Source organism: Diceros bicornis, chromosome 5 (genome assembly GCF_020826845.1).
Source record: "Diceros bicornis minor isolate mBicDic1 chromosome 5, mDicBic1.mat.cur, whole genome shotgun sequence".
NCBI lineage: Eukaryota > Metazoa > Chordata > Mammalia > Perissodactyla > Rhinocerotidae > Diceros > Diceros bicornis.
The window spans coordinates 55,222,125-55,245,414 of NC_080744.1; the positions used below are offsets into that span (position 1 = coordinate 55,222,125).

The 23,290-nt window shown below is 44.7% G+C and overlaps 1 protein-coding gene across 2 annotated transcripts in view; it reads right to left on the bottom strand.

Annotated features, from left to right (window-relative positions):
* ANXA2 (annexin A2) overlaps positions 1–22,099 on the bottom strand; it is a 43,862-nt gene extending 21,763 nt beyond the window's left edge. The window contains exons 1-3 of one of the 2 annotated variants that reach the window (XM_058541726.1): positions 22,024–22,099; positions 10,891–10,949; positions 7,761–7,860 (exon numbers count right to left, since the gene is read on the bottom strand). In XM_058541726.1, coding sequence (XP_058397709.1) covers positions 7,761–7,860; positions 10,891–10,938 — 148 coding nt within the window. In that variant the 5' untranslated portion in view covers positions 10,939–10,949; positions 22,024–22,099. Of the gene's footprint in view, positions 1–7,760; positions 7,861–10,890; positions 10,950–21,130; positions 21,395–22,023 lie in introns of those variants that run through there. The other variant, XM_058541725.1, reaches the window with a different exon arrangement.
* Between the last annotated feature and the right edge of the window lie 1,191 nt (positions 22,100–23,290).

The following is a 23,290-nucleotide window of genomic DNA, read 5'->3' on the forward strand; positions in this document are numbered from 1 at the left end:
AAACCAGGATTAAAGACCCAAGATCACTGCATTGGTCTGTCCTGCCTCCTGTTACAGAAAATAATCCAAAACTTGAAAATAAGGCAAGAGGAAGAAAGCATGTCCTCCCAGCGTGGCTAACAGGCCCGGCCAAGGCTGTTTCTCCAGGGGCGTGCTCTCACTCGACCTGCTACTTACTATTGATTAGGGCACAGACTCTGTGGGCTACATGTTAACTTATAGATTTTGGCCCAGTAGGAAGGATCACCCCAAAGGTTGTGGCTTCAGTGCCCTGTAGGACATTAATGCTCTTGTATCCAACTCAGCAATCTTATTTCAACATGCTTTTCTCAGTACCCATAAACACCCAGTCTCTCAGATTTCCCTTTGAACCAGCCTTATCTCAATGAGGTAAATAAACATTTGGCATGGTGTTCATCCTATATTAATATCAGTCACGTTTGTACCTTTTTGAAATTATACTGATACTTTTTCATTCCACACTGCTACATCTAGTTCCTAAAAAGCATCTGAGATAGGAATGTGTCTGTAAGTCTATGGACTGGACTTACTATTTAGTATATACAAATGTACACACATTTAATAATCTGTAGGTAATGATCTGCCACCCAGTAACTGCATGGCCACTGAAGAGATAACCCAACTAAGGTTCTCTCTAAAGAAAGAGCTAGAAGACTCTCTTGTGCAGACAGTGTCTACTGTCTTCTCCATTCAGCTTCTCTGTTGCAGGCCTGGCTCCTGCCTGCGTTCAGTTTTTGCTCTATGAAAATATAGGGCATTGAGAAGATGGGGAACATTTTTGTCTTTGGCACACATTAGACTACTAGTCTAGTTTCATGATGAACTACTCTGGCAGCTGCCTGAGACAGAAAACAAGCCTCTGCAGGGTGGGAGGAGGTGGGAGGTGGCAGGAGCTCTGCACCTCTCCCAAGTCAGGCACAGACTAGGGCGTGGTCCTGGCTCAAGGAAAGTGCAGTTTAGCTAAGTGCCTAAGGAGAAGGTTTGGCCCAGAAATCAAATTTCTTCTGTTTGCCTTCTGCTCTGATCTTACCTCAGCTCGAGTCCCTTAGAAAGGATTTCAGGTACCGTCTATTTAGTTATCCCATTGGATACTTTAATAAGCTAGAAACCAGGCTGCCTTCCATGCATAATTATATTTCTGAAATACTCTACAGAACCACCAGGAAAACACAAAGCAGGCCACCACTCAAGATTCAAATCAAATAAAACTGTAAATGAAGGAATACATATAAAATGCAAGCCCCATTTTGTGCCCTGCTATTCCATCAGCCTATGAGACAGAAAGTAAGAAATCTGAACAGACGCAAGAGGAACCAACATACCCACACCGAACTCAACCGATAGCGACGAAGTTATTATTCACTGTCTTAGCACTGCTGACACCAGAGAGGAATCTGGTTACTCCACTGTCCCTGGTGGCACTGGCATGTGGACTTCCTCAGGGAAAAGAGGTAACAGATTTTACAAAAAAGAGTTGCAAGGCAGGCAAAGCCAATGCCTACGTTTAGAAAGGCACCAGGGACTCCTTCACCCATGATTTATAGGCTCCATGGCTTGGTTTTGGCATCTACACACCCACGAGGACAAAGATCACTTTGAAGAAAATCAGAAAATCTGTGCCCAGAGTAAAGGTGGCTGTGACTCAGCACTGGTCCCTCTGTGTTCCCAGCAGTGCTGTAAGATGAGAACTCAATGTAAAGTAAACTTGAACACAAAGGAAAGACCTCAGTAACTGGGAAGGTCCCGTCCCTCCTCTTCCCTTCCAGGAGGGTGAGGAGGCCCTAGGCTACGTGAGTCACAGAGGCCCTTCTCACAAACATCTCACTCAGACTTAGGGGTTCTTGTTGGTTTGGGCCCTCATCTCTCACCACCACCACCCCCCGCCCCCCCCTGCCCCCCCCCCCCCCCGCCTTGTAGGCAAGAAGCTACTTTTCTAAGCCAATCTGCCCCCTGGCATCTTCAATATTCCTCATTGCTGTCTCAGCTGAATGAATACACCTCCAGGTGTGCAAGTGAAACCAAAAATACACGTCTTGGCTTGCTTTCCACTGGCATGGGATGTTAGTCTTTTGGCCATGCTGGAAATCTTAAGTGGTTCCATTTTAAAAGTATAAGAAAAAAACAAGTGCAAAAACTTGCTGCAGTTATGCTTCTATACTTGTGCTTACGAGAAAGGGGAAAAAATCACCCGCTTTTGCATCCCTTCCGGAGAACACAAATACTGCTAAAATCAAAACTGGTGATAATAATAGGGCAACGCGTTACCCTCCCCTTCTAGAGAGAGACCAAAGCTGCCAGTGTATTGGCGCTTACACTAACTCTGGGGTTGTGCAGCTTCTAATTACAATCTATTTTATGTAGTCTAGATTCATCTTTTTCTAATTTAGCTGACTTTCCTTTCTAGTTATTTGGACCCATATGGTAAACCATTCACAGCTGTGTTGTACACTCCACAGTATATATTTAACCCAAGGCCAATCTAGACCAAGAGACTCCTACAGATTTAAGTCTCAGAAACCACTTGTTAATTAAGCAATATTACTACTTTTGCATGACTTTATTCAGTTTCTAACTAGACATAAATTAAGGTAAGTAATTGCATAGTCTACCTTAAGCCAGAGCATACACAAAACAATCATGCATGTGCTTTAGGGAACATGGTCAAGAGATACAGAGATCTCTTGACCTCTTCAAACTAGAAAGAAAGCAGACTTGCTAAGTTCATTTTGTGAAAACGGATCAAAGCTCACCAGGGGAGTGTTATCTTTTCTGGATACGGTCTAGATTCTGGAACTGTCCTTTGCTGCCCCATCTTGCCAGCCAGGTGTCCCCACTCTCTGCTCACTTGTGTGCTCTGGTATCTGTGTACATTTTGACCACTATTCCGGTTAAATGTTTACCTTCTCAAACAGTCCCAGGGGCCTGGGCATTAAATAAGATTAATGAAATAAAGTCCTTGCCCTCAAGGAGCTCACATTTTGGTGGGAGAGACAAATCCATCCATAAATGACTGTAACACAATGGGACGAGAGCTATAAATGAGTATGTAAAGTATTATGAGACACAGACCAAGGAATAATTGATTCTGCCTCCTTCTCAGACAAAGCCTGGAGCAGAGGCTGTATATTGGCTCAGGCTGAGAGGTGAGTGGGAACAGCCTGGATATTAGAAGTGGGGTGACACTCTCATGAGAAGGGGGCTGCACACTCCTGCAAGACAAAGGCTCTGTTCAGAGCACTGAATAGCCTGGCGATGAAGCCAGAAAGAAAATCTGCAATGAATGAGGCAAGGAGGCCCATTAAAAGGACAGATGCCGTAAGGGCCCAGGTGACAGATGATAGGGGAGGAGGGGAAGGGATGGATAATTGCTGCTTTGGGACCTTCTGATCCGTCTAGGCAGTAACAGCCCATAGATCTCTGCTCAGGGCCGCCCTTTCTACTCATCCTCCCCACTCAAGCCTGCTCCCTAGGTTTACAATCCTTATGTTTAACAGCAGCTGATTAACTCTCCGCCACAGGTAACCTGCCCCCAGCTCTCCTTCCTGAGAGTACTCAGAAAACAGGGAAGTCGATGGCACGTCAGATGGAGCAGGTAATGCCCAGCATGCTCTCCACTCAGCCCATGCACACACCTGCACGCATGCACGCACCTGCACACATGCACCCACACTAACCCACACACACACTTGCGCACGCACACTTGGGCTGCCCTATCTAGAGAGGAGGCTCAAAGAGTCATCTTTTCACAGTCCTTCAGCTTTTGTTTGTATCAGCATTTGAGGTTTACCCTTTGTTTCCTTTGATGTCAAAGAAACATCAATTACTTAGCATTGTGTTCTCCCCATAAAGGGTTTGAGGGGGGAGTTGGGTGAAGGAGTGGCCCAACTTCTTAGTTACACTTAAGGTAGAAGGCATTCTCAAAGGAAAGGTAAGATCTTGATTAGCCCATTGTTTTAGGTGGTATAGGAAAGAGAAGGACCAAAAGGGATGTTACTTTCCCAACTAATAACTTCATTTTTGTTTTTAATTAAGTTTACTGCCTTCTATTATGAAGGTAATACATGTCATCATAGAAAATTTGGAAAATACAAAACATACTGAAAACATAAGAAAAGAAAAAAATCGGGCCGGCCCCGTGGCTTAGTGGTTAAGTGAGAGCGCGCTCCACTGCTGGCGACCCGGGTTCGGATCCTGGGCTCGCACCCACGCGCTGCTTCTCCGGCCATGCTGAGGCCGCGTCCCACATACAGCAACTAGAAGGATGTGCAGCTACGACACACAACTATCTGCTGGGGCTTTGGGGGGAAAAATAAATAAATAAAATCTAAAAAAGAAAGAAAAAAATCAATTACCCATAATTCTATATATCAGTTAATGGTGCCTTTTATTCTTTTCTTTTTGACATAAAAAAAATTTTTGTGGTTGGGCCAGCCCCGTGGCTTAGTGGTTAAGTGCGCGCACTCTGCTGCTGGCGGCCCGGGTTCAGATCCCGGGCGCGCACTGACACACCGCTTCTCCAGCCATGCTGAGGCCGCGTCCCACATACAGCAACTAGAAGGCTGTGCAACTATGACATACAACTATCTACTGGGGCTTTGGGGGAAAAAAATAAATAATAAATAAAAATTAAAAAAAAAAATTTTGTGGTGTGATCATACTGTACGATGGATGTATTGTATTGTATTTTATATCCATTTCTCTACGCAACTGACAAATTTAAGGTGAATGGATGTTAAAATGAGTGTTCTAAAATCAATTGTGGTGATGGTTACACAATTCAATGAATACATCAAAAAACATTTAATTGTACATTTTAATAGGTGAATTGTACGGTACATGAATTATACTGCAATAAAAATGTTAAAAAATGGTTTATAAACTTTATTTTTTTATGACTCTGACATTCTATGTAATATAGAGGGAGTTACCACAATTTACTAAATCACTCCCCAACTAAAAGACAGATCTGGGTTTTTCACTATCATAACCATGCTGATATTAACATCTTTGGTACACTGAGCTCTGTATGCCTATCATATTCTTTCTCCTCAATAGTTTCCTAGAACGATTTAAGGTTCTAAACATACTAACAACCTAGAAATTATTTTAAAGGACCAACAGACTTAAACTCAAGAAAACTGAATTACTCTCCATAAATCACGAGGCACCAAAAATAAATGAGTAAATAAAAAGTGGTCCTAAGTGGAACTCACTGGGCATTAAGTCTGGAAGAGAAGAAGACAGGGGACCTAAAGCTAGACCACAAATGTGACATGAATCTGATATCAATAGAATCATAGCTAGAAAATGTTTTTCATGCCTGAAAATGACTCATGGCAAAGAACATAAGGCCAGTCCTGGCAGGTGGGTGGCACAACATTGGGATGCTTAAGAACACAGGCCTGGGGCTGGACAGAGCTGTTCAAACCCCAGTTTGAACCAAGGTCAAGAGACCTGGAGCATGGGAATCCTGAACTGTGTCACCCACACCCTGGGGATGACAGAACGCTACATCAGAGGATTTACGTGAAGTTCACCTAAGACGAATGTTCCTGAAGTGTGTGGTGCAGGGCCTGCCCGGAATAAGCACTCAGTAAAGAGCTGCTACCACAATAATGGTGATGTCAGCTGCTTCTGACCAAACTGGAATGCAGGAATCCACATCTTAGCCCTCCAAACGGTTCTGCTTAGAAACTACAGCATTTTTCTACTAACTCTGAAAGAGCCTGAGGGTATTTTTATTACCATGGGAGTTTCAGCTGTTACCAGAGTTCATTTGCGCAATCTTTACATTCCAGTGTGCTAAAAGCTTTCTCATGCAGGGATAAAAGCAGGCTTTGTCTCAAGCTGGTGAAAGGCACCATCTTTGTCAGATGAGTTAACTGTTAAACTTCAAGTGTGGTTCTACACAATGGCATGTTGGGAAACCCCAGGAATGGAGGCACATCCAAATACTGAGTTTTAGAAAAGTAGATTGTGTGTGTGTGTGTGTGTGTGTGTGTGTGTGTGTGTGTGTGTGTTAAGGTAACATATTTTGAGCACTCTCTATATGCCGGGAACCACGCTAAGGGCTTCACACTTCACAACTCTGTGCAGTGGGAACTTTGATTAGCTCTACTTACTAGTAAGGAAACTGAGGCTTAAGGGAAGGAAGTGTTTTTCCAGAGTGAGACAGCCAGTAACTTAGTGGCAGAGCCAAGATTTGAGCCCGTGATCACACATGCTCTCAGCGACCACGCTCCAGCTCCACCGAGGAGAGCTGATGGTACTGAAATAAGCCCTGCAGATGCTAGTTTCATTTTCTCCTTGGTGACTTCCTGACTTCCCAACCCGGCCTTTGACAAGTATGGTCACTTAAAAGCACCCAAAAAAGAAGACTTTTTAAATGTCAAATCTGGACACTTCACTATTCTCCCTTCCGTTGTCCAGGCAGCCATCCTGGGAGTGTCCTCATGGAGCTTACGGCTGCTGCTGTGAGGCAGAGGATGCAAACCCATATGTCCCGTTAGGACCACAAAGGATCTTTCTACTTTCCTTCCTACCTCTGAAAACAAAGTCACCAGTTTCTCCAAGGATTTTAGAGAAGGTGATCATGTAATTTATCCTGCAAAATAAGACAATCCTGAGAGTGAAAGGGGGCACAATCGCTAAATATGCAGGCATAACCCAGGACATAGGGTCACCCTCGTTTTAGGTTCCTCGGTCATCCCGGTTGAGGTTCCCAGTCTGTCAGTAACCTGTATGTGAATTGTACAAGTGTATCAGTAAGTTCACTCTACTTAGAAGACAAAAATGTCCCATGGCTCTTCAGCGGGGGCGTGAACCAGGAGCTGCCCGGGTTGCTGGATCATGTCTGCCTCTCAGTCTAGCCTCACAGCGACAGGTGTGCTTTGTCCAAAAGGGGAACCGAGTGGTGAATCAAAAGCATCACCACAATAATCGCAATGTTTCCAGGGATCGGGGGACAGGGCAACCCCAAAGATCCATGCTTCATCAACAGCAGCCAACAAAGCCTGAACATGTACTTTTGTAGACACAGGAAACAGCATGACGACCTGAACAAGCCTACCCAGTTAAAGGCTTCATCTGCTTTATTTGGAAAGGGAGGCTTTTATGCCTCCTGGTCTTCTCTTACTCACCCTGGGACTCAAGGAAACACATTTATTCCAACAGCTCTTTTAATTCGAGCTCCAGGCCTAAGGAGTGGCGTAACTTGTAAGGTTTAAAAAAAAAAAAAAAAAAAAGTCTGAATTTTTCCCTCATCAGTTCAATCTAAGAGTGAAGCAGTAAAATTTTCCCAGCATTTTTCCAACAAATGTAATGAAATTCAAGTGAATTCAGGACAAAAAAAAGTCCCTGGGGGATCATCATGACCAATTTCTTCCTTACAGAAGAGGCACTGAGGCCTCAACACGAAGAGCTGAGCCCAAAGCACACACCCAAGGGATCAAGCCTCCTGGCTCTCAGCTTAGGCCTAGTTCCATGTTGCTGAGCTATTTGGTTAATATACTCTCTCATGTTTTAAATCTTCTTTTCTCCCAAGAGAGGAGGAGGGAGGGAAGAGAGGGAAGGACCGAAGAAGGGAAGGAGGGGGGTGTGGGGTGGGGTGAGTTTGGATCCACTCCATCATAGCTCGCTGACAATTTCAAATGGCCAATCGTGGAGATTCAAGGGAGAATGAAGAGACAACTAAAAATGCCTTGGTCAGACCCTCACAAGAGCACAGCTGTATCACCTACCTTTGGTCTTGATGGCCGTTTCAATGTTCAAAGCATCCCGGTCAGCATCAAAGTTGGTGTAGGCTTTGACTGAGCCGTATGCACTTGCAGGTGTAGAGTGCTGAGGTTAAAAAACAAACAGGCTCAAATTTACACATTTAAGATCCTTTTGTTGAAATATCAATTCCTAAAATAGATTTTTTCTCTTGTTTCTTTTAACAATTCAAATCATTCTTAGACTAGGTGACTTGGTAAGAATTAACATGCCATCACACACAGGATACGAAACTTCATTGTTTCTAATGAGAGCTCTTCTTCAAGGGCTCAGCTAGTTCAGCATATGCTGTCTATATTTCCACTGCTCTTACTTCGAGTGCAAGCTCAAAAGCAGACGACGCAGAGCTGGGCACTTGAAACCACCGTTTATTTGAGATGGCTTTGAAGAACATTAAACTCTGCTGGCAACAATTTGAAACAAGCTGAAAATGTGGAAATGCCTGAATGACGAGCGTGTTGAGCCAAGTTTTTGCTACAGGCACATGAATTTCCACCAGGGCTGTATCGCTGAGCTCGTAATTCTTTAAAAAGCAAATGCAACACACCTGGGCCCTTGTCTCTGGCTATCAGATAAGTGAAGGAAGCGTGTTCCCCCTCTTCCCTTCATCTACTTTGGCCACCACTGTGGCACCAAGGTGGTCAGGCCACACAGCCCACATGACCACACCCTCTTCATGTCGGCCAAGTTCCTGCTCTCCTCTCTGTACCCTGCCCTCTGCCGTCTTTAACAACATCCTCTCTCCCTACCACTCCTCCTAGCCTTTTCTTTTTCTTATTGCCTTTTAAAACACACCCTCTTCCTTTCCAGTGCTCTCCAAAGCCCATCACCCTTCCTGATCTGAAGGACCCCTCGTCTCACATTGAGGTAAGGACAATGGCGAGCTTCTTCACCAGTTCTTTCCAAAGCACTAACTTCCCTCCTTTGAAATGCTCTGGCAGCTTTCCTCCTCCCTGCTACCCAGTCCCAAAGCAAAGGACAGACAAAAGAGGAGGGACAATGTGGTTTAGGTTGGCTGACCACTGCCCACCTCCACATCAAGACTCAACCTCCGCCTCCCCCAATACATCATGCCCGTCATAATGCCATGACTTTGCCTGGGCACAGTTTCTGGGAAGAGTCAGAGACTGAGGTGCCCTGACTTACCTCTCCACCCACAGGCATCACGTGACGAAGGCCCCCAGCACCCACACCATTTGGTTTTATTAGCAGTGAGGGTACACCGATAAGCGACTAAGATGCCATCCTCTCAGATCTCTTCCAGGACAAGCCAGAAATCTAAGCTCAGGACTGGATAAAATGTTTCAAAATGTACTTGTAACCATCTTGGCCAAAGAGTAAACCCAGTTAATATTTATAACTCTGAAATACAAAGGATTATCAAGGTATTTTCCACCTAATTTCACTACTTACACCTTCTGGTAAGATTAACTCAGTAGAAATGGAGCACACCTTCTGGAAAAGGTAAGGACAAAGTGCATTTTGAAATACTATATCTGCTATGGTGGCTACAAAATGTGCATGAAAATCTAAGAAAAAATATTTTCCTATTTATTAACAATACCATCAATTATTTACAAAGGCAGATGGCCTGGTCATTGAGCCACATCACATACGGCTTCACTTACCAGGCGCTCTGTTGTCTTATTCCAAAAACAACATCAGTAGGGAAAAGTTTTGCATAATTTTATAGCATCTTTGGAAACAAAATTAAATGGATATATGAATCTATTACCTGTAAAATCCACTTGTCTGAAAATCAAATTATTGAGGGAAAAGTGATTTTTGTCTTTCCTTAAAATATTGGGGAATACATGACATTTTCTATTGCAGCCCCATCTCTCCACACAGAGAAATGCATCATAAGAGTAACTTCAAAGGCTACATGAAAAGCTTTCTTATGAAACTTGATACTAAAAACAATCTAATGATCAGATCCATTAAAGAAAAAAATTATTTAGCTCTTGGACTTGTCTGGACCTCACTGTGCAGCTTGTATTGTCGCCAATAACACTATGCACCAGTTCCAAGAGGGAAGATTAAAAATATATACGCTTTATATCGCATACAACCCGTGCTTGCACGCACATCATCCATCTAAACTCAATGGCAAGCACCAGAGATGAAACAGAGGGTTCTGTACCACATGACCCAACCTGCTGTCAACCCACTTTAGAGTGCTTCTCTGTATTTTAATTTCAATGAGAGCATACTCTGAAAAAGCTGAAAGATATGCCTACAAACCAATGAGTTTTTGTAAAAAAAACTGCCAAGATGACCTGAAAGATGTACCGTATTATTAGATATTTCACGTGTTCATAATTTATATTCTACTTGATTCTAAAAGTATTTGCAATGACATAATTTCCCACATAGTTTAAAGAATTTTTAACTCTAAAACAAAGAAGCAAATGCATCAGAATTTCCAGGTTCACATATTTCCTGTGAAAGACAATTTTTTAAAAATAATAAATAAATAATAATTATAAATAATTAAAAATAATAATTCTGAGCTCCCTGATAGCCAAAGCAAAAAAGGAAATGATGAATTATAATACTTTCATTATTTAGTTAAAAAAGAAAAAGGAACAAACATCCTAGCTCTTTTGGAGAAAAACTTTCCCAGGTACTAAATTTTTTAAAAAAGTGTAAGTCCTTGTCTGGGATAACCTCCTGGGACATTGCAAGAAGTCCAAAACACACAGGATCATTTTCGATATGGCTGTAGCTTAGGCTAACCATTAATAAAATCCCAGGGCAGGACATTAAAAGTCGTGTATTGTCATAACAATTACTACCACTGACACGCTAAGTCTATAGCAGGATAAAATTCCAGCCACCCCAGTGTCACTAGCGTCTGTCCAATTTTAATGTGATGCCAAAAAAAGTCTCTCGTGCTATACATTTCTTTCATACTGAACTACTAGGAACAGCTAAAATAATGGGGGTGGGGGGGTGGGAAGGGAACCAAGAGGGGAAATGATTGTCTGAATTTTGTCCTCATTTTCCTGACATGTACAAGGAAAGGGAGAAGCACAGTTATCCAGAGAGACGTCCAATTTGCAAAAATTACACAAAGTGAAATGATATACTTACATCGCCCTCCAAGCTGAGCTTGCACAGAATTTCGTGAACAGTAGACATTTTGAAAGAAGCTGGAAAAAAAGGTACAACAAAAAGTCTTTATGAAGAGGCTTCCCTTTCCCCCGAAGCACAGTGATTCATTATACTAATCTCTACTTCTCGGACCATTTCATCTGAGGATATTAGAGTAATTTTTGCAAATAGATGCAATTCCCGTCTTAGGATTGGGAAGATTAAAGCTGGGAGATGGTTTGCCTTGGGTTTGGGACGGACTACAGAACTAGCCAGTCTTTCTCTTGCTCTGTTTAAACAGAAGCTGGAAGGAGCGATCTGTGAATACAAAAACAAAATGCTCCCAAGGCTAATGTAACTTGTCCAAACAGGATAAAACCGAGTCTTCTACTTCGCATACGAAATGATAAGCCTGTCAAACCAGCCACTACTTTTTATTTCTCACCAGTAATTTCACATATTGAAAGGGGCCCGAAAACCAGGGGTGTGAACTGAAATCAACAGTATTTTCATGCCAGCCAATTCCTAAATGGAACCCTTTATTACTATCTCTAATTGTTTTCTTAGCTCACCAATGCTTAGTAAATATTAAACTGTTTATGAGAAAGACGGTGGACAAATTTTCTGACATTAACTCATTCCATAAAAGACTGATCCTTGTACTTAAGATTCAAAATGGCTGAAATGAAGTCATCTTCCAATTAATACACTTAATCGGCAGTGACACTAGCCTGATGAATTGGCTTTCCAGCTTTGCAGTCATACAGTTCTCAGAATTGTACACCAACCCCTGCCAATAAAGAGTGCTCAGTTGGCAGGAATTTTATCTCAACTGAGACCAGACAGGTCATTCAGCAGCAGCATCCCAAAAATAAAATAGAGCAGAGCTGCATCCCGAAACAGTGGGGACAACATTGGAATCGCAGCAACCCCTGCTCTGGTCTCTTTTCGCTTAATATTCTTTAATCAAGGAAACTGTGCCCATGCAAATTCAGCTTTTTATTCTCTTCCAAAAGTTTGCTTACTCTAAATATTTTCATAAACTGGCTTGGAGGGAGTAGTTGACATAGACATTTGCTCATTTATTGGAAGGCTTTGGACTAAGCAGATTCCAGGCTCTGTGTGGGGTGGAGGTGGGGAATGTAAGGGAAGAGGATTTCCCTTTATTTGTGGTTATGATATTTCTGCAAGATTTTCATTCTGCAAGATTTTCATCCTGAGCTCTCTCCTAGCCACTCCTCTCTTCTTGCTGCTCACAGAAGCTTTTTAAGCACAGCAAAGAGAAAAATCACAGTTATTTCAATTCCCCCAACTCCCACAACTCTCAGACGCCGCCCCCCCCCTCGTACGTCCTGCCGCGGAATACAATCCTGATTTGTAAAAAGTCTTTGTCTATAAATAAGATGCGGTACATCTAGACAATGGAATATTATTCAGCCCTAAAAAGAAATGAGCTGTCAAGCCAGGAAGAGACACGGAGGAACCTGAAATGCACAGTACCAGGTGACAGAAGCCAGTCTGAAGAGGCTACATACCATATGATTCCAACTATATGACATTCTGGAAAAGGCAAAACCATGGAGACAGTAAAAGGATCAGTGGTTGCCAGAGAGTAGAGGGGAAGGAGGGAGGGATGAATGGGCAGAGCAGAGAGGATTTTTAGGACTGTAAAGCTATTCTGTATGATACTATAATGGTATATACATATCATTATACATCTGTCAAACCCATAGACTGTACAATACCAAGAGTGAACCCTAATGTGAACTGGGGACGTTGAGTGATAGTGATGTGTCAATGTTGGTTCATCAGTTGTAAAAAATGTACCACTCCGGTGGGGGATGTTGAGTGTGTAGGGGGCCAGGAACATATGGGAACTCTTTGTACTTTCCACTCAATTTTCATGTGAACCTAAAACTGCCCTAAAAAATAAAGTCTATTTTTTTTAAAGTCTTGCTCTATAGCTGGACTGTCCAATACAGTAGCCACCAGCTACATGTGGCTATCAAGCATTTGAAAAGTGTCCAGTCCGAACTGAGATATGCTGTAAGTATAAAGGACACACCAGATTTTGAAGACGCAGAATGAGGAAAAGAATGTAAAATCTCTCAATAATTTTTTATATTGATTATATATTGTATTTATGACATGTTGGGTAGATTGGGTTAAACAAAATACATTATTTAATTTCATCTGTTTCTTCTCCTTTTTTACTGTAGCTACTAGAAAATTTACAATTCCATATGCAGCTCACATTCTGTTTCCATTGGGCAGCAATGGCCTAGAGGATCCCGTGTTGCCATCATCCAATCCTAGTCCAAAACCTGTACGGCAGCCAGGTAAGTTGAAGACTAAGTTTGAGATTTCTTGTCAAGACAGACAAGTTTGAGTCTGCCTTGATAGAGCAAGATATCTCCAACTTTAACCAAGAAACATTCCAGAGGGTCCCATCAGTATCCAAAGCAGAGACGAATTCCCTGGGACGCTGACCACCCAAGTCCTGGCCTTGACTGTCACCCCTGGGGTTTGGTCAGAACTGGACTAGGTCTGCCACGAGGGGTAAACTATTGTCAGCTGCCTTGCAGAATGCTAGTCCCCACTGCAAAGAGATAAGAAATAAAAATGCCAAAACAAAAACAAAAAGCCAAACAGAGTACCAGTAAGTCAGAGTTGCAAACAGAGTTCTTTCTGCTTACAAAGAAATATGGATAAAATTCCACTTATTTATTAAACCAGGTACCTCACATTGGTTCTGATGTTTAGGACATCTCAACCACAGAGGCACAGTAAGTTTTGACTGTGTGGTTCTCTCAAGTTGCCTTTCCAGCTCTGAACACTGGCTTTGTAGACAGCTGCCTCACTGTGTCCGACATGGGTCCCTTAGTACTATAAAATCAAAGACAATCTGAGATACACTCCCCATTCATGTTGATTCTTCCCCCACAGCCATGACACAGTGAAGCGAGAAAGAAAATAGGGCTTTTTAAAAGCCCCACAAATCTTCCGTTTTATCATTCACAGTTGTGCTGCTCCTTCATCAAATCAGTCGTACATGCCACTATCAACTAAATTCCTCTATTTGATCGTCTCAAAATAGTTCAAAATCCATCTGTCAGTGGCATTCTCTTACTCCAGCTCAGTCTAGCTCTCAGAGATTGGATGGGAGCCCAGCCTCAGCGCCCTCTATCTACTCCCCAACAAAAGGCGACTTGAGCCAAACTGTTACTTGCTTCTCCCCAACACACCACACTTTTAATCCACAGCACCTTCATTCAAGTTTTGCCCCCCATCTCCTTACCCTCTTCTCTTCTTGTAGTTATAGAGACCCTGTCCATTCCTCAAGTCACCACTATTTTGGCACCTACTCTAACGGGGTGGCTGCAGCCCCCACTCCACAGTGCTCTCCCACCTTTCAATGCCAGAAGCACTTTCTGATGCCACTCGACTTATTCATTGAGCTAAGGTGTACTGAGTTCCTGCCATGTACCAAGTATTCAAATGGCAAATGCATAAGTACAATTCAACGCAGCAAGGAGTATGTTTTACCTCGTCTCCCCCATAGTACCAGTTCCCCCACAGATTTAAGAGGGCCTTTGCACACTCTAGGTGCTAAATAAACTTTCAGAAACAATGAGTTGCTATTTTGCATAATTAACATTTATATTATTTATAATCACTCTGCAGAAAAAGAAAAAACATCACAATAACCACAAAGCAATATCCATGAAGCTTGCTACTACTCCACGCAAGCGTCTTTTGTATCCATGTAAAAGTTCCCATTCCATGCAAGCTTAATGGCAAACACATTTTCACTTTAGAAATAAAATATTGGCCTCATTTCTCCAGTACATCCGATTCCCTAGCAACGCAACGTCATTCTGCGGACGATGGATTAGTCTCTAGAAGAAATAGCTTTGCCACTCATAATGTTTGTTAAAACATTAGCTTAATATAGTGCATTTGATTAATGAGAATATGTCAGAGTGCTGCTACCCTTGAAAGCGGAAAAGGAAAAGCAGGCTACTGTAGGTCACAAACACTGATAACATCCAAGGAAGCCATCAACAAACCTCTAAGAGGCACACACTCTGCCTGCACTGCATGAAGGGCTGTGAGAGACACGAACACAGCTATAAATCGCAGACTCCACTCTCGGGACCTCCCGGCTCTCTTCCTTTCTCGCCACTGGGAGACACCTGGGAGACTAGCCCAGGGCACCCAGCTAATGAGCAGCAGTGGCAGAGCCTGAATCTGGCCAAATCCGGCCCTGTGACTCTTGGGCTCATGCCCTTTCAACTTCACCACAATGGTTCTTCATTCCAAGAGATTAAGACACAGAGAGAAAGATAAAAGCAATGAGAGCGAGATGGGCCAAGGGCTTAATGGTGAAGTGCTGACTAGTCTGAGAAGGGCAAATCACCCTGGACGGTTCCAGCCAAAGAAAGCCTGAGGAGGTGAGATGGGGGAGAATGTCCTGGGGGAAGGGGGGGATACGATGACAGAGGAGAAGGTTAAAACAAGCCATGTCTAATGTGGGGGCCTGTAGGGAGCCTAAAATATAAGCTTCTGAATGGTGCAAATTTAAGCTTGACTACGAAGACACTGGATGACCAGACAGCCAGAGTGATTTGTTCCCAATACTCATAGTATCTGTTCACCACAACATTTGCTCCAGAGGCTGAATTTTTTTACTGAAAACAATAGCTCTGCCTCAGTGTACCTATTGTTTTGAATGAGAATAAAATGAAGTCTACGTGCCATGTGAGACAATTCCACCTCCTCGCAGTGTAAAATTCATAAACGCGTTAAAAGCAGAACAACCACCCGTTTTCTGGCAGACTCCTCTACCGAACATGAAAATGGCGTCTGCATCACTCTTTCCAACATTTCAACCTCACCTACATCTCCAACAGGTTTCAACTTGCAAAAAAGAAAAAAAAATCAGCAAATTCAGTCTGTTGATGAGTACCTCCACACACCAGAACCTTCCATTCCCAGGGAAGGGCTTGGTGACTAGACAAGATCATTAAAATAGCCCTTTATCAGGGAAAGATTTTAGTTTAAGATAATAAGTAGAGAGGTAGAGAGAAATACTAAAAGAACCACACCCACTTCAAACTGGTTTGAAATAATTCACCACTGGGGTAGGAACACAGACTCACTCAGCTCCACCCTAATGAACAGAATGTACTTGAACAGAACAGCTTCCCCTGGCCTTGAAAATATTAATCAATGAGATTAATTATTAACTAATTAATAATTAATATTTATATTATATAATAATTAATAATAATTGCCTGACTACAATACTAGCACTTAGAGTGCAAAGACAGACAAATTAATGAAATCTGTGCAGCTTTTGAACAACAAGTAATTTATATTTAACATAAGGACTATCTTAAAGATAATTTAAGGGTTTGACCTTTTCTAAAACCCTACAGATTTGTTTGTATTTTAGTGTTTCACTTCGAACACATAGTTACAACAAAAATAGTACAAGTGAAACAGCTTTAACTTCTCCCAAAAAAGAAAAGTAAAACCAAGTTTGCAAAAAGTCTGAAACAAAAAAAAAGTAAACCTAAAAGTCACTACTTGAAACAGTAAAAACAAGTTCTACTGAAATGAGTTAAGAAAAACCAGCTCCAGAAAGCCCAAATATTAATTCGCACAAACAAACAAAAACATGTTGCAACACGGCTGGTCTGTACAGCAGAATCTGAGTATAAACCAGCAGTTTCGTGGACACACTCATTTTACAGTTTAAACGTGGAGTGTTGACAGGTTACTACAAAACACATCCTTAGCAACCACGATGAATCAATCAGGGACTGGAGGATACAAATTCGGACGTTTAAAGCAAAAATGGGGGAGGTGGGAGTGTGGAGGGTAGGGTTTCCCCACCAAAGCCCTTACTGTGCACAGACCTGGGTCTAAGTTACCAGACTGGAATTTTAAACCAAAAGGGAAAGAAAATGCATGAGTGGGGGTTGGCGTAGAGTTCCCACTGTACTCTATCCTCCACTCCCCCCAAAGTATTTTTATTTAACAGAACCTTCCCGAAAGCATACACTTTTCTCCTTGGTTTTATGTTCTTGATTAATGCCTGAGTCACAGGGCCAAGTCATTCCCCAGAAATCCTGGAATTCTGCCCAGTGGCCTGGATCAAACTGAGTAGGATGGACACAACAGCACTTGCTCTGGCTTGTCCCTTTTGTCTGATCTGAATCAGTATCTGCTTGCACATTGCATCTCTCGCTCTCTCTGTCAGTCTCCTGATATGGGGCTGGAGTGGGCGGAAAGGGACTGGCAGGAAGAATGACATCACTTGGCAGGAAGCACTTTCAGGGTTGAGAAATCAAGGTCTTCACATCTATAACTCAATTTCAGTGTTTTATGGCCTACATACTCTATTTCCAATGGGGCCCTGCTGCCCGAAGAAAAAAGTCTCAGTGTTCAAGATCTTCCACATTCTGGACTTTACCTACCTTTCCTTAAATAACCCATGTACAAACACACGTGCACTGGCCCACACACACAGGCACACACAAGCACACCCCACACCAAAGCCAGATTGGAGTAATAATCCTTCTCCAAACATTCAGCACTGTCGCAATGCTACTCCGAACCCCAGCTCTCCTAGGTCCCTCCTCTGGGAACACTTAATCTTGACCAGCTGACATCCTCATGAGACTTCAGGATACAAAAAATGATGTGACCATTTCTCCCGCACTTCTCCCTACCCTGTCCTCCTGTCTCTGTGTGTCTGTGAAATATGAGAATTGAGTGTATAAAGGCCGTCTTCCATTCTATCCGCTCACAGGGATATTCTTATTCTTTCCTGTTTCCTCATAGCTCTGAGCACAGGGCCCAGCACACTACAAGCGTTCAATCACATTTTTGGAGGGTTTATATACACTGGGTCTTTCTTTATTATGTCTTCTTTTTCTTCTTTTCCAATACACTCTCCTTCTTCAATTTTCTTTCTCCCTCAAACTGAACATCTCAAAAGTGGTTCCAGCTTCCTACATTCAGAGCTGGAGGCTCTGCAAATCTTGGCAAAGCCTGGCAGATCACTCCAGGGGCGGCCTTTCTCATCATATGCAGCCCATGCCCTCCCCAGCCCAGCACCCCACCTCTGCCTGTCAGGGCCGCTTGAGTCCTAGCTCTGTCCACCAGACCACATGGAAACATAACCTACATCTCCTTATGGCAAGGAAGGAGGTGGCAAAGAGGAAGGATTTACAAGTGGCCTTGGGACTCTGATTTCCTCTGAACTGTGAGTGTGGAGACTGGGTGTGGCAGGGAGACAAAGGGCAAGGATTCCATGTCACATATGCACTCCCCTGAGTCAGAACTTTCCACATCGAGCCTGGGATTAGACCTCAGACCCCTTGGACGCTATTGACTTCTCTCTGACAAGACTGAGCTCAGGTTTAAAAGCTTCAGGAGCACCCTACGTGGGAGATTTGGAGGAAATTGCAGCGAAACCACCCAGAAGAACAAGCCTAGGCATCTCCTGACCCCTACTGCTGACCTGCTCCCCAATATAGAAAATGGGGACCGCCTCTGGCAATAGGAGAAGGAAAAATATACCAGACAGTGAATGGGCGGAAAGAATTTTTTTTAAAAGACTGGAATTTCCTCTGATGCAGCCTACAACTAGAATAGGGTGTGGCACCAAGGAAAATGAGGGAGGTGGATTTCCATGTGCAAAAAAAGAGGAGCATTCCATTTCTGTGTAATTCTCACAATCAAATCTGGAAGGCAGGTTAAGTCACAATAACTTTAAACACTTTTTCTAAGGCAAGTTGAATATGATGCTCAGGTCCGGGGAAGAGCTGGATTAAAGGGGAAATGAGCCCTAGCCAGGCAGATTTGGAAACTAATATTAACTTGGGGAAACATAAAGTTCAAAATTCGATTACTGTCTATACAGTTGACTTATTTTGTCTATTTTCTTTTTCTCCCTGCTAGCTTTAAGTCTAAAGAGCAGGGATTTTTTTGTTTGTTGTTTACTGCTGTATCCCCAGTGCCTATCCCTCTGAATCGAACAAAGTAGGTGCTTAATAAACACTGTGGAATGAATGGATGTTTAAAGCAGCGCAGGACTGGCCCAGTGGCTCGAGCGGTTAACTGCGCGGGCTCTGCTTCGGCGGCAGCCCGGGGTTCATGGGTTCGGATCCCGGGCGCGCACTGCCGCACCGCTTGTCACGCCATGCTGTGGCGGCATCCCATATAAAGTGGAGGAAGATGGGCACAGATGTCAGCTCGGGGCCAATCTTCCTGGGCAAAAAAGAGGAGGATCAGCGTCGGATGTTAGCTCAGGGCTGATCTTCCTCACAAAAAAAATAAATAAAAAAATAAAGCAGCGCAGTAGAGCCTGGGACTCCTTTTGTGACATGCCCACCCCCAATAGTGGAAAATGCATCAGGAGCCCACAGCACCCCGCATAAGCAAAGATGAGAACAAAGGCCCATGACCGTGTGTTAGTGCCAGATTCTAGCCCAGCGGTACAGGAAGCCCCCAAAATCAATAGCAATTATAGAAGGATATCTACCTTACCAGGAAAACTACTGAAATCAGAAATTAGTCAGGAAACTAATGGCCATCATTGCCGGCATAACGTCAATCAATACAGTACTTTAAAAGCTCAAAGACATAGAATGTTAAATATTGAGACGTCAATCCAAGCCCAAGCTCTGGATCAAAGCCAGTGAGTCAGCAATATTTCCTGGGCATTCACCACAGGCAGGCCACTTGGCACTGCGGGAAATGACAAAATGCAGCGGTTTTTTGGACAAAAATCCAAATCATAAACCCCCAACTAAAAAAATGCACATTGACGGTCACACCTTTCCATTGCAGATGAGAGGGATACTTTTGGAGAAACTCTTGAAGCTTTTAGATAATAGATGGACTTAGAAGAGGCGAGAAAAGTGCTAAGCAGGAATGTCTTAAGACCACTGCCCACAAGGACATCTCTTCGAGTTTGCCTCACCGAAGCTGGCCTCATCTAAAATCTTCCTTCACATTGCCTGAATATTGTATTTTGTGGCTCCCTGATGCCACAGCCTCGAATTCTATAAATTACAGATCTGTTTAGGTTAACAAAGTTTTCTCGTGGTTTTTTTTTTTTTTTTAATTTTTATTTATTTTCCCCCAAAGCACCAGTAGACAGTTGTATGTCGTAGTTGCACAGCCTTCTAGTTGCTGTATGTGGGACGCGGCCTCAGCATGGCCGGACAAGCGGTGTGTCGGTGCGCGCCCGGGATCCGAACCCGGGCCGCCAGCAGCGGAGCGCGTGCACTTAACCGCTAAGCCATGGGGCCGGCCCTCTCCTGGTTTTTTAAATAACACAACTCCTCTGGGTTGCTGACAATTTTAGGACCACCAACCATTCCTAATATTGAGTATTAATGAATACTGATTCAATTTGCTAGTCTCTAGCTGGGTTAAGTACAGTGAGATGGGAAGAAGGAGAAATGCAGCAGAACTGGGTAAGCCTGGACAGCTTTTGTAATATGTCAGAGAAGAGGGTCTCTAAGGAGGCAAGGAAGGCAGAGAAAAGTGGAGAGGGGGGGCAAAGATGTAATTTTCCAATTAAAATAATTTACTCAGGGCCAGTCTTACAACTAAGAAAAGTTTCAGAAAAATATTTCAGCAACTTATTCTTCCAACCCACATATCCTCCCTCACCCTTCCACCTTTCCTCCCCCGCATCACCCCACGCCCAAAATTAGGCATGTACAGTACTTAGATACAGTGCATGTTAAGTAGGGGCTTCTGGGCTAACCTGGGAATGTAAGCGCCTTCTATAACATTGTTTCAGTGGGAAAGTGCTTTCTCCATTCCAAACCACCAAGTTCCAGACAGGCACACTAGTACACTTTTGGACAGAAGCCATCAATCGAGTCAGTCTGAGCTCAGGGGCCCAGCCTTCTGACTCCAGGACCTGATGGTTCTTGGTGAAAAAAAAAAAAAGCAGTGTGCACCCATGAGGCCACTGCTGTTATACACACAGATTCAGGGTACCCATAGCTTTAAAACGGCAAACCTTAACACACACGTAATGACACTCTGGATTTGTATGGCACTTAATGTTTTCAATGTGCTTTACATATTTATTTTTGAATGAACATGTTTTTTGAGATTTTTCAATAATAACCCTATACGAGCGGAGGTATGAATGGGTATCCTTAAACCACTTTCATAGATAAGGAAATTGATACCCGCCTCCTACCTTCTCAACAGCCAGTTGATGGAATCCAGCCCTCCGCACCAGGCGCTGGAACCCACCTCACAGAGCTGCAAGGCGCAGCCCAGGGAGCCACGCCCTTTTGTGCACCCTTGGTCCCTGACTTACTGCCGCATCATCACGAGCAACAGTCAGTGACAACACTCGCCACAGAACCACGGGGGACACTTCCTTCCTGATGCAAAAGTAGTCAAAGTGGGAAACTCTCCAGATACACGGAAATCAAAAGTTGTTCTCCTACAAGACAATCTAGACACAGAAGAATGAGCTGAGGCTTTTTCCGTTTTGTTTTGTTTTATTGGGGTGGGGGGTTGCTTCTAAAAACTCCCACCCCTCATCCTCCCCCTACTGCTTCCCTCCTGCTGGTCGGTACAAGTTCCACAAGTGCACCTTTGTTTCAAGTAAAGTAACTTGGAACAGATGGGGATTACTTTCTAGATGGCCGTAACGCTTTTCTTAAACGTGGAGGGAAATGCCCACGAGGACTGCTCCGCCTGGGACCCGCGGCTCCCAAGGCGGCCACACCCTGCCCTCCTGGCGCGTCTGGAATGTGGGGCCTCCCTGCGCTCCCCTCCCCTGCGCCGTCTCGCTGGGCTTCCTGCGAGCACTTCGGGGGGATGCCCGACCCCCTCCCTCTGCCCCCCCAAGACGGGGCGCAACCGGCCCCCCTCACTCCTGCCCAGACCACCTTGCCACTGCGTCGCCTCCCCGTAGAAACCCTGGTGCCGACCCTCCCTCCAGCCCCCTCCCGCGGACGGCCTCCCGGCTCCGCTCGCCTGAGCTGCTCTTTGCAAGGCCGTCTCCCCTCCTCTCCGCGCCCCGCTAGCCGGCGGCCCCGCGGCCATAGCGGGCGGGCGGGCGGGCCGCGCCCCGCTTACCTGGGCCGGGCGCCGAGAGCTGCAAGCGTCCCAGATGCAGAGCGGAGCCGGCTGGCCTGGGTGGGGCTTTTATAGCCGCCACATCCTCACGGTGCAGGAGAGGCCCGCCCCGCCCCGCCTCCCCCGTGCCCTGCCCGCTCTCACCCGGAGCCAGGGTGACTCACCCTCCCCGGCCCGCCCGCCCGCAGGGGTGGCCTAGCCCTGGAACATTCCCCGAGCCGCGCCACGCGGGAGCGGCCCCCGCGCCCATGGCCCTGCCCTCCTTTAAAGCGCCGCCGAGGCTTCCTCGAGGCCCATTGTCGACCTCGTTTCTTCTTCCCTTCCTCTGTTTCCTTCCTGAGCGCCACGTCGAGTTCTCAGCTCTGGCTTAGGTTAATAAATTAGCAGGACTTTAGTAGACTCTGATCTTAGTTAAGTCAGGTTTTTTTTAGGCGTCAATGCAATGGAAGGAAGACTTGTTCCAAGAAACATAAATCGTGATTCCCCTGAGCTGGGCTGTTGGCATCCATTTCCTCATAACTGTCTGCAAACATATTAGCTTAACCTCTGACCGGCAGTTCCCGGGAGGACCGCGGGGAGGGCGATCCGCCGGGTTCTGCCCTGCAAAGACTGGCCCGCCTCGGCCTCCGAGCGCGCAGGGAGGCCGGGAGCCAGGGTTGGGGTGGGCGGTGGGAGGCCGAAGCCAGGAGCCAAGATCCTACCCCACTCCCGCCCCGGGAGGCGCCCTCTTCCCGAGGGCGCTCTACTCAGCCACTCCACGCGCGCCGCGCCGTGTAGCTCTGCGCGTCCGCGTGGCACGCCGTCCTGGGCTGGGTGGGGCGGGTGGCTTTGAACTTCGAGTTCCAACAAAGAAGTTTCCTCCCTTCCTTCTTTCATAACTGCCGTTTTTCACAGCCTCGCAGCCAGCTCCCTGCTTGGTTTTGCTCAGTTTCTCGATTTTCTTCCCTGCTCTCCTTCCACGAGCCAGGATGGCAACATGTAATAGCAAACATGTTTTTGTGTGTGACTGAGCAAATACAGTATTCAAACCTCAAACTAGCGGGAATGTTTTTCTAAGAATCCGGAAGACCTCTCTCTGTGCCTTTGAATTCCTTCCTTTCACACTCGCCTCATGCAGCTCTTTCTCCTACGTTGCCTGTGTGTTTTAATCCATCTTGAACGTCCATTTTTTAGTTCCCAGTTGAGCGTCATTTCACTCCTGGGAATCAAAAGGAGAGCAAGGCCAAAAAACATTCGTTGCCATGCTCACGGTCACCTAACCAGGTAG